Source organism: Quercus suber, unplaced genomic scaffold (genome assembly GCF_002906115.3).
Source record: "Quercus suber isolate HL8 unplaced genomic scaffold, Cork oak 2.0 scaffold_340, whole genome shotgun sequence".
Taxonomy (NCBI): domain Eukaryota; kingdom Viridiplantae; phylum Streptophyta; class Magnoliopsida; order Fagales; family Fagaceae; genus Quercus; species Quercus suber.
In genome coordinates this window covers 447002-463517 of record NW_027069792.1, presented here as the reverse complement: position 1 = coordinate 463517, position 16516 = coordinate 447002, and the positions used below count along the sequence as shown (strand labels likewise).

General features: G+C 34.9%; 1 protein-coding gene, 1 long non-coding RNA gene and 1 pseudogene across 2 annotated transcripts; 1 reads left to right on the top strand and 2 right to left on the bottom strand.

Moving 5' to 3' along the window:
• Positions 1-16516, bottom strand: part of LOC112024160 (serine carboxypeptidase II-2-like) — a 45295-nt pseudogene that overhangs the window by 10388 nt on the left and 18391 nt on the right.
• On the top strand, positions 6684-8432 carry LOC136061665 (uncharacterized). The gene is made up of 2 exons (XR_010623506.1): positions 6684-7051; positions 7831-8432. It is a non-coding gene; the product is annotated as an uncharacterized LOC136061665 (long non-coding RNA).
• Positions 9068-10482, bottom strand: LOC136061678 (hydroquinone glucosyltransferase-like). Its single transcript, XM_065759754.1, has one exon. It carries the CDS (start codon positions 10469-10471, stop codon positions 9068-9070), a length of 1404 nt encoding a protein of 467 aa, XP_065615826.1. The 5' UTR covers positions 10472-10482.

Here is a 16516-nt window from a genome sequence, read left to right as displayed (position 1 = left end):
CTAGCTCCACCTTCGTTGCTTGTGCCTTTACCCTGACATGGTCCAGTGCCGTCTTGTGGGATAAGCAACAGCTTATTAACCCTTTCATCATTAGCATCACCTAGAAACAAAAAAAAAAAAGGGCTAGAATATAACGAGGTAATTTGAAAGAAAGAGAAGGAAGATGGAATAGTTACCTACGTAATGCTAAAAAGACCTGTCTCCCCCATAGCTTCGGTTGCGTGGTTGCTTAAGTCCTCATAATCGTCGGTTGTGATGATGGACGAAAGCTGCTCAAGTGCATACGAAAAATCCTCGAAAAAGGAGGACGGGTGGTTTTTCAGTGACGGGAACATGACCCGTCATAAGTCCCTTGCCCTTCCTTTGGGCGGGTGGAGTAGTCGTCTGCTTTGTCTTAGCCCTTAACTCGACGGTTGACTCTGGTGTAACTCTAGGCTTTTTTGGAGGACGGTTGATCTTTACGGACGATTTTCTCTTCGTGGACGGGTTAGCTTGACCCCCAGCTTTAGGAGGCAAACTTCCCTCCTGTTTTTTCTTCGCAATAGCTTGCTGCTTTATGAAGGCCCTTCTCTTGCTTTCCTCCATTTCTGCATAAAGATGGATAGGTGAAAAGAGTTGGGTAATTACCAAAAAGCAAAAAAGAAAATAAGTATGAGGTGACGAACTCACGTGTGTGTACTTTTTTTCGTAGCGACGGGTAGCCTCAGTTGGTTTAGGACCATCACAATACTAGTGGAGGGTGTCCAAGGTTACCAGTTTCGACCACGACCTCTCCGACAACTTAGTGGTTGTGAAGATCCTCTCCAAAAAGCTCAACTCTTCAAGAGTGACTTGAGGACAGTCCCTAGCTGCAAAAAGAAATGGTCAGAATATCAAATAAACACAAAGGAATAAAAGCCTAATATAGATGGACACATACCAGATGGGGGCATGATACCCCAAGTTTTGTCTACCAGCATGTACTTTTTGTCACCTAGGTGACACATCGAATTGTCCCCTTGAATAAAGAAATAATGACTCTTTCAGTTTCTATTGGAGTCCGGGGTGTCGCTCACCAGCCTAAGCAACGAACTCCTCGGCACGAAACTATACATACCTTTTGATTGAGTATTCTCGGATGGATAGTAGCAATGGAATAACTCTTCCACCGTCATCCTACGTGCCCTATCAGACATGACTCTGTACAAGACTTCCGCACCTAGGAAGACTCTTCAGGCATTTGGAGAGATTTGGGTGACGGCCAGTCTAAGGTACTATAGCAGACAACGATGAAGAGCACTTAAGGGGAACCTAAGTCCCGCTTTCAGGTGCTGCTCATACACTCCGATGTCTTCTACACCCTTGTAGTAGCACTTTTCACACTAAAATGGTAGACGCATTGGGATGTTGATGGGTATTTAGTACTTCTCCCTAAGCATGTTGAAGTGTGTTTGTTTGACAGAGGAGATGTATTCATTTATTGTCCACAATGGTAGCATAATGAACTTCCCAAATCCATTAGGGCCTATAACAGACTTAATAGGGGGTTCACCAATATCTACATCATCACCGTTTGAGTCTCCCTTTGATCCATCCATGTCCATGTCCTCATCCCCTATGGAAGGAGAGGTGGCCGATGGTTCCCTTTCATCGCTTGAGGTGCTGGGGTCATCAAGACCTGACGAAAACACCTCATCGTAGCCGGCTCCCTCACGGACACACGATTGTTCACTTAACGCACTAGACATCTGTCACCTACATGTGAATGATAAACCTTAAGACTCTAACGGTTTATATAGATAACGGATGTGCAAAAGTTTAAATAAGTAGCAAAGAAATTCAACATAAGGTGAAAATACTTACCAGTTGGAGAAAGCAACAAGAAGTGGCTGACAGTCGCATGGAGTAGACAGTATGCCAATTTAGTAAGGGTGACTGTAGCGCTCTAGTTGTAAATTTGTTGAGGAAAGTAAAAATGAAAGGTAAAGGATCATGTGTATATATAGAAGAAAAGGCACAGAAGACGAAGGGACGCTTCGGTCCGAGTGATTAACCACTAAAAACATGCCATATGCCCCTACGGCATTTATGGCCCTAGTCTAGTCTGTTAATCAAAGCACGTTCCTTAGAAGATGAGTTAGATCATCACTCCACGAGTCCATCTGTAAAGGAAAGTGATGGACCTATGAAGTGAGGGGGCAGCTGAAAGGAATAAAAATCAAAGCATGACGGATACATGAGCTTGACGGCACTAAATTATGTAAGACGACGAATTGAGGTTCTGGATGGAAAGAATGCATGACGGGTAGTCCTATAAGGACGGAATCCTTGGTGTATGGACATAAAGGCGACTAATGTCAAGGCCACATGGCACCCATGGGGCTTAAGTGAACTCCAAGGAATCCTAAATGGAAATATCTTGCACTCTACGTTTGACTCTAGTCAAGGAGCCCCTATATGGAAAGAATCCCGTAAAGAAGGTACATTTATTAGAATCTTTTTCATTAAGGAAAGATCTTTTGGCCCAAGAAACAGAGTCAATTTCACACTACTATAAAAGCTCAATGCCCTCAAAAAACAAGGTACGCATAATTGACCTCAACTCTGGCACTCTAGAGTTTTGAGAAGTTTTCTAACTTAACATTCGAAAGGTCTTTAGCCGGTACCACACTGATATTCTCTTAAGGTCTTCTTGTTCAGTGTTGTGTAGGTGTTGTCTTGAGCACGTGAGAATTGTGTGACTTATTGACGATTTCCAACATCGTCAATAATTAATCTCACGACTTTTAATTTCATAGACTCTCTATCTTGAGAGGGTAGTGAACCCAATTATGAAATGTAAGTAACCTTGATATATCAAGAGTGAGATCTAATATTCACAACCAAAACCTCAGTATATTGGGTAACCACATGTAGCGTTGAGGGAACACATATTCTCAAGATGAAATCCATAATCTCTTTTTATAGAGACATGAAATATCCCCTTGAGATAAGTTTAATGTGAATTAGTTATTCAGGGTACCCACTTTAGTAAGGAGTTACTAAATCTTATATTTATTGAAATTGGATTTCAATAAATGTGAATAACTAAAAGATTAAATTGGGCACTTAAGGATAAAATAGTTGTTTACAAAGTGACAATTCCTTATCACTTTGTTCACTATGGATATTTCATGGAACGGTCAAATGATATCATTAGAGTCTTGGGATATAATTTATTAATAAAGTTTAGAGTGCAATTATATTTATATAGTAGTATTAAATATAATTAATGGTAACTTTGGACTTATCAAGAGTTGACAGAAAAGTCCAAGGCCCATTGGAGCTAAAGTCTTATTTGTTCTTTTTGGCCCCATCTCAAGCCACAAACTAAAGCCTAATTGGGTACGCCTAAAAGGCTAACCTAATTTGATAATCAGTTTTTATTTAATAAGCATTATTAAATAAAGTAACTAAAAGGGTAGTTAGAATGTATGTATGATAAAAAGAAAAGAAAACAGTTTTTCTCTATAATGAGGAGAAGAAGAATTTTTCTTTGAGAATCAACATACAAAAGACTGATAAAGAGACCACACTTCTTGGGCACCATGTGAAATTGAGATGAAGATTAAAGGTATTCTCAAGTCTTGGTTTTGAATTTCACTGCATCAAGGTAAGCTTTCTATTCTTTTTTCTAGAATTCAAAGTAACATGTTATCTGTCATGAATGAAGTAGATTCATGATTGTTGCTTACGCTGTGTGTTTTGTATGAGATGCAAAACAAGATTTTCCAACAACAAATGCATGTAATTTTTAGTAGGTATAGGTCAATGGAAATGTTCATTACACATGAAAGCAGTACTACAAGCAGTAAATGTATGCGAAAAATATGCTTAGATGTCAACAAGAACCTGAACATCCATATACGCAGTCCTGAATGAATTAGCTCGTGGTAAACATCCATCATTGTCCGAGGAGAATCCTTCCAGTTGTATTTACCAATTCGCTACAAAACAACATAAGTAAAAATTATGAGGACTTCCATCTTTCTATCACTTTAGTCAAGGTTATCAAAGTACACAGAACTTATGTACATAGAAGATCGCAAGAAGAAGATTTATGTCAAGTTCTTTAGAAGAAAAAACTCATAAATTAAACAAAATATGTGGCACACAGAGCAGATGCAAGCTACAATTTCCACAAGTGACATCAAAAAATCAATTTCTTTTAATCAGTAATATCCAAATTAAAAAAAAAATAAATAAATAAAAACTTCCAGCATATCACCTTTTAAGATGCTCAGTATTGTAAGTTACATAAAATTTGAATGACTTGTATATAGAATGAGGACCTAATGACATCAAGTTTTAGTTAAAAATATGAAGACATCACATCACACTAGGCAGTGTATACTCAAGTATATACTAATATCTAGGATTGAACAAGGACCTAACCCACCCGAAAACCCGACCTGACCTGACTAGTTTTGGGCGGGTATGAGAATATTCGGGTCGGGTTTCGAGTCTTAATTTTAGGTTATTTTCGGGTTCGAGTTAGCGTCGGGTCATATAAATATACTACTTCAACTCGATTTTTTTTTTTTGAGAAAAACCCTACTCTGTTGTTATTCTCTCTCCACCTCCCTTAGCTCTCCGCCTCCTTCAAGGCCTTAGTTATCTCTGTGTAAGTCATCCTTCTTATTTTGTGTTTGATTTTAGATTTTGGATAATGTTGTTGTGTTTGTGTGTGTGTGATAGTGTTGTTGTGTTTATGTGTGCGTGATATGTTCACTGCATCTCTCTCTTCAGATCTATTCTCCATCTTTGTATCTATATGTGTCTGATATTTTTATCTCTGTGTGTTTTGAAAATGGCTAATAGGGTAAAGGAACAGGGAGTTTAAGTAAGAGGAGAAACAAGACCCACACATTGTGTGTGAGGTGTGGCCGCCGCAATTTCCATCTACAAAAGAGTCATTACTCTACCTGTGCCTACCCTGCTGCCCGCAAGAGGACTTGTATGCCTCCTCCTTTCTCTCTCTCTTGTATTAATTTAGGTAAATATATATTTGTTTAGTGAATATATTAGTGTTACTCGTTGTGCTTCTGGGTTTGCTTCTGTTTTAGTTTTTAGGAACTAGGTTTTTGTTATTGCTTGTGGGTTTGCTAAAGTCAAAGTCATTTTTTAAAAATGTTTTTTTAATTAATGTAATTGTGATGGGATATTGGTGGATTGTTTTTGTGTTTTGTGGGAGGGATGATGTGTATGTGTTATTGATGTTTCTGGATTGAAATGCTTTGTGGATTTGTTTGTGTGTGAATTTAAGGTAATGGTCCTTCCCCTTTATGGATGTGATTTTCGATTGTGTTTCTGTTATTCTGTGAATTGCTGTTGTATTTTTGTAATTGATGTTATTGCCTGAATATGAATTTGAGAGAGCAATATTCAATAATGGGTTTATGTACATATTGGATGAGTTCAATCTGAGTGCCTTCAAGTTTCAAATTTTTTTTTTCATATATTCTATTTGGGTTTGTGGCTAAAGCCTTCAAGTTTCAAATTTATTTTTTTATTTTATTTTATTTTTGCTTTTTGGGTTTACTCTCTCTTCACTCATTATACACAGTATTGGATTTGGACCCTTTAATTATGCTGACTATCCACACTTATCCATTTCAAGAAATGGCCATCTGGGTTTTCATTCTTCTTTTGAATACTGTCTCCCTCTTTAGCTTTATAGCCACCTCACTTGCTATATGTGAAGTTTTCAAAAGTATACTCTAATAATTTCGATTCCTAAATTATAAATTATAAATTATCCAATCATACAAAGATCTTAAAATAGATTGCTTAAGAATCTGATTTGTGCATCAAAAGTTCTATTGTTTCTATCTTTGCCAAATTCTCCACAATACACAAAATATTACTACATGCAATACCTTGGTGTTTTAAGGTTTGATGTTTCTATAATTTTTTTATGAAATTGTTGTGCAGATTGCAAATGTGATTTTCTTGAATCTTTTTTTTTTGGCAGAAATCACATTTTAGTCTCTACATTTTCAAGCAATTCTCACTTTAGTCCCCAGATTTTATTTTTACCGCTTTTAATCCCTAAAATCAATAAGCAATCTCGTTTTTGTCCCTACTGTCATCTCACTAACAGAAATAGTTTACGTGGCAAACGGAGTGCATCGCTAACACACTAAATGCTGACGTCAGCATTAAAATAATAATAAAATATTTTATTTAGCATTTTAAAATGCCACATCATCTTTTAAAAAAAATTTAATTTTTGAATTTTAACTAAACGAAAAAAGAAAAAAGAAAAAAGAAAAATAAAACCAAAAATAATATAAATTGAGATCTAGCTTTATTTTGAGTAAGAACAGAGAAGAATACAAACCCAGAAAATTCAAAACTCAAAAACATGATTAAGGGTCCGTTTGGATACAACTTATTTTGTTGAAAACTGAAAAAATTGTAGCAAAATAATTTTTAAATGTGTGAATAGTACCGTGGGACCCCTTTTTAAAGAAAAAGTTGCTGAAAAGTGGAGTTTGTGGGTCCCGTGAACAGTGCACGGGACCCACTGATGTGGCTGAAAATAAGTTGAAAAGTCAAACAGTGCGGCTACTATTCATGAACAGTAGCCGTACAAGGATTACAGCTCTTGAAATGCATGAAAAAAAAAAAAAAGGTGTAAAATGTGCAAACGTGGACGCAATTTCAGCGAATCCAAACACATACTAAGGCTATCAGTGCAAGCTGGTGTGTGTGGAGTCCTGGTATGTTTCACATCATAGGCACAACAACTCGCCAACTCAATTCCCAAATCAAAAACCCCCACAAACCCAACATAAGAACCCATCGTGGACCCATCCAGCTTAGTGATGGCGAGTTTCTCTTTGGTTCCTCTGTCTTTTGCTTTTTTCTTGCCATTGTTGGAATTGGATTTGTTGGTGTTTTTGCTACTGGGATTGTTGGTGGGATTTTGTAGCTGTTGAGCCATCACCATCGAGCTGAATCAAAGATCTCTCACCGTCCCCGGCGATCTGGAACAAACAAGATGGAGAGGATTTGTGGGTTTCAACAGGTTTATTTGGAATAGGTTTTTTGATTTCTAGTTGTTGCACTTTGTTTGTGGTTTTTCAACAAGTTTGTTTGTGGATTTTTTAATTTTGGGAGTGCCCACTTAGTTGCCAATAGCCTTGGTGAATCGTCCCACACACTTCACGTGTCACCAGGACTCCACACACACCAGCTTGCACTGATAGCCTTAATCATGTTTCCCCATGCGATGACATCTCCTCAATCATGTTTTTGGGTTTTGAATTTTCTGGGTTTTTGTTCTTGTCTATTCTTCCTCAAGATAAAGCTAGATCTCAATTTATATGATTTTTTGCTTTTATTTTTGTTTTTTTTTTTTTTTTTTTTCATTTAGTTAAAATTCATAAATTAATTTTTTGTTTTTAAAAGATGATGTGGCATTTTTAAAATGCTAAATAAAATATTTTATTATTATTTTAATTCTGACATCAGCATTTAGTGTGTCAGCAGTGCATTCCTTTTGCCATGTAAACGATTTCCATTAGTGAGATAACAGTAGGGACAAAAACGAGATCACTTTTTTATTTTAGGGACTAAAAGCGGTAAAAATAAAATCTAGGGACCAAAGTGGGAATCGTTTGAAAATGTGGGGACGAAAATGTGATTTCCGTCTTTTTTTTGGGTTTTTTTTCTTTGGTTGTAATAGTTGCAACTACTCTAATAGAACTATAAACAAATGATTACGCTTATATATATATATATATCTCTATGTTTTTCTTTTGTGAATGCATTGTTTAATGATTGATTTGTTTTGTGTGGTACTAGGTCATGAATTCAATGGAGCCTACACAACCTAATGTTGCCACTACAAGACCAACCATGAGATCTCCTCGTCCACAGTAGGTGATATCTTCTTCTAATCCTAATAAGAGAAAATCACCATCAACGGCTTAGGACTACTTTGAGAAGTTTATAGATAAGGAAGGTAGAACTAAGGCAAGATGTATATATTGTAGCAAGGAGTACATGGCTAACAGCAAAATTTATGCGACATCTAATTTAAAAAACCGCACACCCATTTGTCCTGAATATCTTTTTAATGAATTGCATGATGGACAAGACCCATTGTCCAAGGATGTAGAGGAGGGAAATCTAGTGCCTAGGACTTTTACAAATGTTGTGAGTAGAAAAGTTCTTGCTAAGATGATCATATTGGATGAGCTTCCATTTAGGTTTGTAGAGAATCAAGGATTTAGAAGGTTTTGTAATGTCTTCCAATCTAATTTTAATATCCTATCTCGCTTCACGGTAGCTCAAGATGTGAGTCGGATTTATTTTGAAGAGAAGGATAAGTTAAGAAATGCCTTGAGAGGCCGTAGGCTTTGCCTTACCACTAACACATGGACTTCAATACAAAATTTTAATTACATGTGTCTTACTTGTCATTTTATAGATGATGATTGAAAGCTACATAAAAGAATTTTGAATTTTTGTATTGTTGATAATCATAAGCTAGTTTACCTTAGATTGAGAATTCTCTTTTGGATTACATATTATAAATTTGTAGTTAGCTAGTTTTTATATGCTAACTAGCCTAACTTATTTTGGATTTGGAACTTAGAATTTGGAAAACATCTTTCATATGTGTAGATAATATTTTAGTACTTAGTTACTAATTAAACATGTACTGAACTTTTTAGATACATTATGTCAAAAGTTAAATATATTTTGTTTTGTTAGAATGACATAAGAACGATGCAGTGCGTGCAAATTACATTTTATGATGCATTTTTTTTTAATTGGATAGATTCATATTTTAAGTGATTATATAACATACAAAGTCACTATCAATAGGTTTTTTGCTTAAAATCTGAAAATGAGTAGGATCTTACGATCCACGGTCCTACCTACCTCCTACAATTCTACGTAGGATCCCGATCCTACCTACCTCCCACAATTCTACGTAGGATCCCGATTTTGACAACCTTGCATGGTACAGTCAAATATGCAATACATGATAAAGTTACAAAATAAGAAATTAAGAACAAACAACTATCATGTCCTAAAAGCACGGATGGTTTGTCCATTGGGATGCTAATTCAGAGAGTGCCTTTGTAGAAGATCCATCTGCACTTAATGCTTTCTCAGCAGCGATCTTTACATCTTTCATACGATTACGAACTTTCTTCCCTTCTTCCCCAACCATGAGACCCTTTACAACTTTTGCAATTTCCTCTCGATCAATTAGACCATTTTTGTTAGTTTTTGGTCTCAGTGCCACTTTTACATCCTCAACTAATAATACTGCATTCATTTTTTGTTCTGCGTAAAGCGGCCAAGCAATCAATGGAATGCCTTGCATGATACTCTCTAGGATCGAATTCCAACCACAATGCCTTAAGAACCCACCCGTAGAGCCATGGCTAAGCACTTGGGCTTGTGGTGCCCAAGAGGGAACCACTAGACCCTGCCATTTTGTCCTCTCTACGAACCCTTTTGGTAAGAAAGCAAGAGGGTTGTTGTCGAGAGTTTGATCACTAAGGTATGCAGCATCAGCTGATTCATTATTTGGGGTTCTTACAACCCATAAGAACTTTTGGCTACTCAATTCCAATCCCAAGGCTAGCTCATTTGTTTGATCATATGAGAGAGTCCCACCACTCCCAAAACAAACAAATAAGACAGAACCATGTGGTTGATTGTCCAACCATCTTAAACAGTCTGACTCTGACTTGTCAAATTGATTGCTTGAACCACTTTGGATTGGTCCAATTGGATAAAGCGGGAGACTTTTAGCTTCGTTTAACAAAGCTTTTATGGCACTTCCTTCCAATTCCATGAAGGTATTAATGATAATACCTTCAGCTAATCGGAACTGTTTGGCGCTGTGAAGAATCATTTTGTACAACTCACTTGTTCGATCTTGTACCGGTTCCATAAGATCTGGACCGTGAATAGGTATGCACCCCGGAAGTTTCAATGGTTCTGGTAGGTCTCTATACTGGCATGAAACTGTATCGTCCAGCTTTGGCAAATGAAAAACCAAAGACAACGTGAAAGCATTTATATGGAAGAAAATGTAGGGTGAGATGTTGAGTTCCTTAGCAATATCTAGTGCATCAATACCAAAAGGATCGACTACAAAAGCAGAAAATTGAGTAGACTTAAACACATCACGAAGAGGTGGCAGCGAACGAGTTAAGGTGAGAATAGTTTGGACTTCAAACTTTAGGCCTATGATCTCCTCCTCCTCCAATATCACAGGAGGAAGAAAGACATGATCTATGGTGGTGGGAAGAGCTTGAAGAACTGCTTTCATGGCTTTGGGTGGAGACCCAAGTACGGGAATGATACATGTGATGTTGAGGTCGTGGTGATGAACAAGTAGCTTGGCAAACTCAACAAGAGGGATCAGATGTCCCATCCCTGGACATAGTAGAATAGCTATGTGTGGTTTTTGTTCCATTTGGACAAATGTAGAAGTCAATAATGTTTTGAAGAGATGGGTTTTGAGAGAGAATAGGATGATTTTTATGGTTGAGACTTGGAAAGTTGGATGGTTTATATAGTGTTTGAACTTAGCTAGGATTTGTATTTAGACAAATGTAGAATGTTTGAAAACTACATGGGGGACGGCATTTATAGACAAGCCCACATGTAGTTGGCTAAACCCAACTGGATTATAGGTTCTTTTCTCTCTAATTTAAAATTTTGGACATTTATTTATTGTTTATTAAACTCATTTGTTAATAGGGGTTTGGTTAAATATGTGTGTCTGATTATTTCTCCTCCACACGCGTGTACCTTCCAAACTCCTCCACACCTTTACTTTTCACCTTCTTCCAGAATCCTCCATTTCTTTCTTTCTTTGTGCTTCTCTTTTGTTCTCACTGGTTCTTCCAGACCCCTCTATTTGGTCTAACGTTTTATTTCTTTCTTCTAACGTTTCATCTTCATTTCTTTCCTGTTTCGTCTAATGTTTCCTCCATCGTTGATCAACCGAGATCAGCCTATCATCCATATCAACCCAGATTGGCGAGAATCACAGCAACAAAAAAAAAAAAAAAAAAAAAAAACTCCAACCCATCATCCATATCAAACTCATACCCAATTCAGCCATACCCACCTCTTCCTTTAGGCATCAATCACACACACACACACACACACACACAAAGGTCCAACCCGAGACCCAGCAAACCGACCCGATTACAGACCTAATTTTTCAATTCGGGTCGGGTTTAAGGTAGCCAAACATGATTTCTATCGGGTCAGGTTTTGGGTCACAGTAAACCCGACTTGACCCGACCCAATATCAATCCTACTAATATCCACACCTGGGTGTATTAACTACAAGTCTAAAACAAAGATGCATGACCTCCTCACTCAATTTAATAAGTCACAGGCAGGCTAATAAGTTAAAGGGTGTGTTTGGTTCGCTTAATGTTACATCAAGGTGTCATGCTACGTTTTTGTAATTTTAGATTCATGTAGTCACATTGCCTTAATGTGATATTAAAGTTTTTGGTTCATTAAATTACATTCCAATCATAATCTTAGATTATGATAATGTTAGCAAGGGCAGAACCAAGAGTTTTGGTTTGGGGGGTCAAGGTAAGACTATCATATTGATTTGTAATTTAAGAAAAATTCAAAGTACAATACATACATACATACATACATACATATGTGTGTGTGTGTGTGTGTGTGTGTGTTTTCATGCATTAATTATTATTTTTTGAAGAAATTCAAAGTGAGTCATAATTCATTTATAAATAGAAATTAAACTTAAATATCAATGAAAAAGAAGAAAAAGAATTTTATACCTCTCAAGATTTGCTTAAATTTAAAATAAGAAAACTCTTTGTTAAGAGCCAAAAGAGTTAATTAAAATGTGACTATGTGAGAGCATCGTAAGGAACAATTAATAAATTGAAATTGAAGAGAGAGCACCAGTAATGAGAAGAGTCTTTTTGGTGGCTATAAAGTGTAAGGCAATATCATGGGAAATGACAAAACTTCTTAAGGACAATAACTTAATTGTAGTACATTAGGTTTTTTTAATTAAATTCAAATACTTGTTTCCATGACTAATAAAATACAAATGGCTTTCGCAAAAAAAAAAAAAAAAAAACACACAAATGGCCTATTATTTTTAAGAAGAATTAGATTCAATATGGATGAGTTTAATAGGGAAATACAAGGTACTATACCTTTGTTTTATCTTTTAAAAAAAATTGAATGAATCTTCTAAAGGAAACTAAAACTAAAAGTGGATTCCAGTTAACTTAATTGGTAAAGTCTTTGATGGTTATATAAGAGATCTGGTGTTTAATCACATCTTACACAAAAAATTGATTAGTGTCTTGGTCTGATGATAAAGAGCTATCATCAGGAGCGGATGCCTTAGGTCAAAACTCTCTCAAAAAAAAAAATTATGAATAAAACTTAATTGGAGAAAGGTTAATTAAAGATATTAGTTAATAGCTGGATTCTCTACCTTGTCCCTTAACCTCCCCATCCCTATGCTGCATTATGCATGTTCTGAATCATTGTAACTCAAAATTTTTTTTTTTTTGAGAGGACATTGTAACTCAATCAAAACTTAACGTTGATATTAGTGAATATAAGAATGTTGCTTAAAATCATTTGGGACTGCCACCTGCACGTTTGTGGGGGTACCTTCACCAGGAAATTCTAATTAACTAAAAGGAATACTTGAGCTACTGACATTTTCTTATACCCAAATTATTATTCACCCACCTAAAGTTAGCAATGCAATTAGAACTTGAGCTACTGACGTTTTTTCTCGTGGCTTGTGTCATTAATCAGTTTTATTTTTTATTTTTTATAGTAATTATTGTTTATTGTAGTAGATATATTATATTATTGTATTGTTTATATTATTTTATTGTGTTAAAAGTTAAAATAAAACCACTGATGTTAGTGTTTTGTAAAAAAAATGTAAAATAGATAAAGTAACTTTTTGTGATGTCAAATAACTAAATTTATAGCTCCACCAATCTGAATGCTCTAAGCGTTTATCTTCAAAGTGCTATATCCCTGCAGGTTGACCATGGAGATGGGGCATGAGTTGGATCAACATTAAGTGCCTTTTGTACCGAAGGTAAATTGAAGTAAACAACTGCGTGATCCGCGGTGCAAGGATCATACTTCATGCAGATGTGACCAACCATCTATCAGATGACATTACATATCATTAACCATCTGACCAAGTATTTCATATATTTCAGAGGCATCATGAAAAACCTCTTCAGAAAAGCAAAATTATATATATATATATATATATATATGTATGTGTGCGTATGTATTCAATTTCATGTTAGATTTGGTGATTATTGAGGCCAAAGCTGATTAAATAAGTTAACATAGCTCTAGAACTAAAAATAGGAGAAGTTTGATCTAGGACTTGATAATTCCAAACTATGAATATGGCAGAGAATCTATACACTACCCTTTGAAGATGGCGGGTATGTGCATCGATTTGGCATAGAAAAGAAATGCAAAGACAGATAATAGATGACCAAAACAATATTATATTACTATTTTCAATTTTTACTATCTATAGCCATATATTTAATTTTGTTTAGCAAGAATGCTTTCTCGGTCATTGAAGTACTGCAAAGTAAGTTTAGATTACCGTTATAAACATATTTGATTTAATCCATTTAGATAAGTTGAAGAACAAAAGACAAAGTCAAGGAATCTTCCATGATGGAAAAAAGAGTTTGACCTTTCAAAGATGATACTATATATATATGGGTCCGGTTATGGCACACATTAAGTTTTCTATTTTTGAAAACATTTTTTCGAGAATTGAAAAAGTTATCATTACTTTTTCAATTATCGAGAAAACTTTTTTAAAAAATGGAAATTAATGTGTGCCCTAAGGGCACACATTAGTAAAATCATATATATATATATATATATGAGTCATGCTAACGAGTGCCTTTAGGGCACTTATTAATAATTCATTTTAGAAAAGTTTTCATATCACTTTTATGTGAAATGAAAAAAACTGTCAAAATATTAATTACTTTTTTTTTTTCATTTTCCATAAAAATATTCTTTAAATGGATTATTAACCAGTACCTTAAGGACACTCGTTAACATTTATATATATATATATAGAGGGTTCGGTTAATCATTCATTTTAATAAATTTTTACGAACAATTAAAAAACTACTAAAAAAGTTAGTCATTTTTTCACTTTCTCGTAATAAATTTCTTAAAATAGTTTTACTCATATATATGCCTGTTACTAAAATCCATATATATATATATATATTGATGGTTTAGCATAACTCACATGATTCATTCTTTTCTTCAGCCGATTTGACTGGCTTACGTTAGCAGGGCAGGGGGGAGTGAAGATGCTATATTGGTCAATGTTTCCAAGTTCTGTACTAGCAACGACTAAAATATTATAACATGCTTCTGAGACGTTAAGAAATGGCTGAAAGCACAGAGAAGGTTCAGCTGCCTGTATGTTTGATCAGAAATTAAACCAGTAGTCCACAAAACTGGAAAACACCCAAGTGGTCATGGTGATCGTCAGTTAGAGCATTTCCAACCTGCATAACAAATAGACTTTGATGTTTAATTGTCAACATAATACATAACAAATCAGGAACTTTAGCTATAGCAAAGAACAGAGTCTATGCCATATATCTTGTACCTTACAATGGCTTGGCTTAGTTGAGGAACATAATGTCCTGAAACACAGATTTCAGTTATTAAACCATAATACACAACCTCCTTAGCCATCAAAAGAAGTTATAAATATAAATGCAGAAAATAAAATATGACAAACTCTTCAGCACTTAGTCAAACTAATGAACAAAGAGCTACTTCCCTTGTTTTACATTGCTACAATTTCAATGATATAAAATAATCTTATACAATGGGATGGATGTGGAGGCTAGCAAGGTCAGATTAATGATGAAATTACTAAAATAATTCCACATTATGAGCATAATATATTACTCTGTAATTTTTTACAACAATGATACCATTTTTTATGAACTAAGCAGTATTATATAAAATCTGGTCAATGTAAGGGATTTATCCTTAAAATTTCTTTCAGATGGGTGGTAGGTGAAAAGTCTTTGTATGTCCTACCTTGTATTATGACAAACACTATGTTTGTATCCTTTGATTATTAGGATAAGTTTTCCTTTTCCTGTATTAAACAACAGGATCCGAACTCATGGCATCTACTTCATGAGGGTTGTAAAGAATCAGCAGAACCAAGATACTGTATAAAATATTCATATTCAGCAACACAGAATAACGTGACACAGNAAATAGGGATTGAATGAATTCTAATTAAACAAAGCTTAAAAAGGCCTCTATTCTAGCAACAAAATAATCAAAGGATATTCTTAAAGTAAAAAAAAAAAGGGGGTCTTGTAAATGAAGCATAAATAAATTTGCCTTGGATTCAATTTTTAAAGAGAAACTCTAGAGACATATCTAAATACACACCCAAATCTATAATATATTTCAGTGCAATCTTGTAATTGATGTACCTAAATTCAATTTTTTAGTAAGTATCAATGGTAGTCTTATGTGTAAGTGCTATAATCTAATTACAAGTTGACATCTAAACATGTTATGAAATTGGACATGGGTTTTAGTGTGTCCGTGGGTGGACTGTTTTTTTAACACCTTGATAAATGGTTCAACTTTATATTAAGGTTTTGGATTAATAGAAGTTTGAATTCAAGGGGTCATAGGCTCATAGTAATAGCCTCCCTTCCTTTTAAAATTTTAAAATAACTACATATTATTTAAAGTCACACTAAGTGTAATTTCATCAGATCGTAAGATTTAGTTCCAAAATTTTGAGGCCAGTCATGAGTCCTTAACAATTTAGTTAAAGTTGGACACATATATACTATTATACTCCATTTTATTGTATCTGAAATCATATATAACATGAAAAATAGAAATCTTAATTTTTTGATACTAGAATAATTATAGTAACTAGTAAGTATAATATATACAAAATCACCAACCTTGAAAAAAAAATACTCAAGTCATATGAAATGAGACACCACTATAAAATAAATTTACTAGATTAAGCAACATATGTGCGTATGTGTGTGGATAATTCGATAGTTGGGGAGCAAGGGTTTGAATTATTGACATTTCTGTTGAAAATACTATAAAAAAATTTCTATTGATCAATAAGACTCTAGGTGATTAAAAAACTTTATCATCTTTTTTAGAATAAAAAGCTTTATTATTATTATTTGTTTGGCTGAAAAAATTTTATTATCTTAGATAGTTAACAAAACCCTCTATATATATGCCAATCGGGAAAACCACAAACAAGTTGTACCAAATAAAAAAGATAGAGAAAGAGCAACAGTGTAACTGCAGCAAAAATTAAACTCCCTGGGCAAACATGAAGAGTATAGAGACAATCTCTTGAATGAAACAAGAGTCTAGTAGCAATAGGTTTGCGAAGTTGTTTGTTCATAGAACC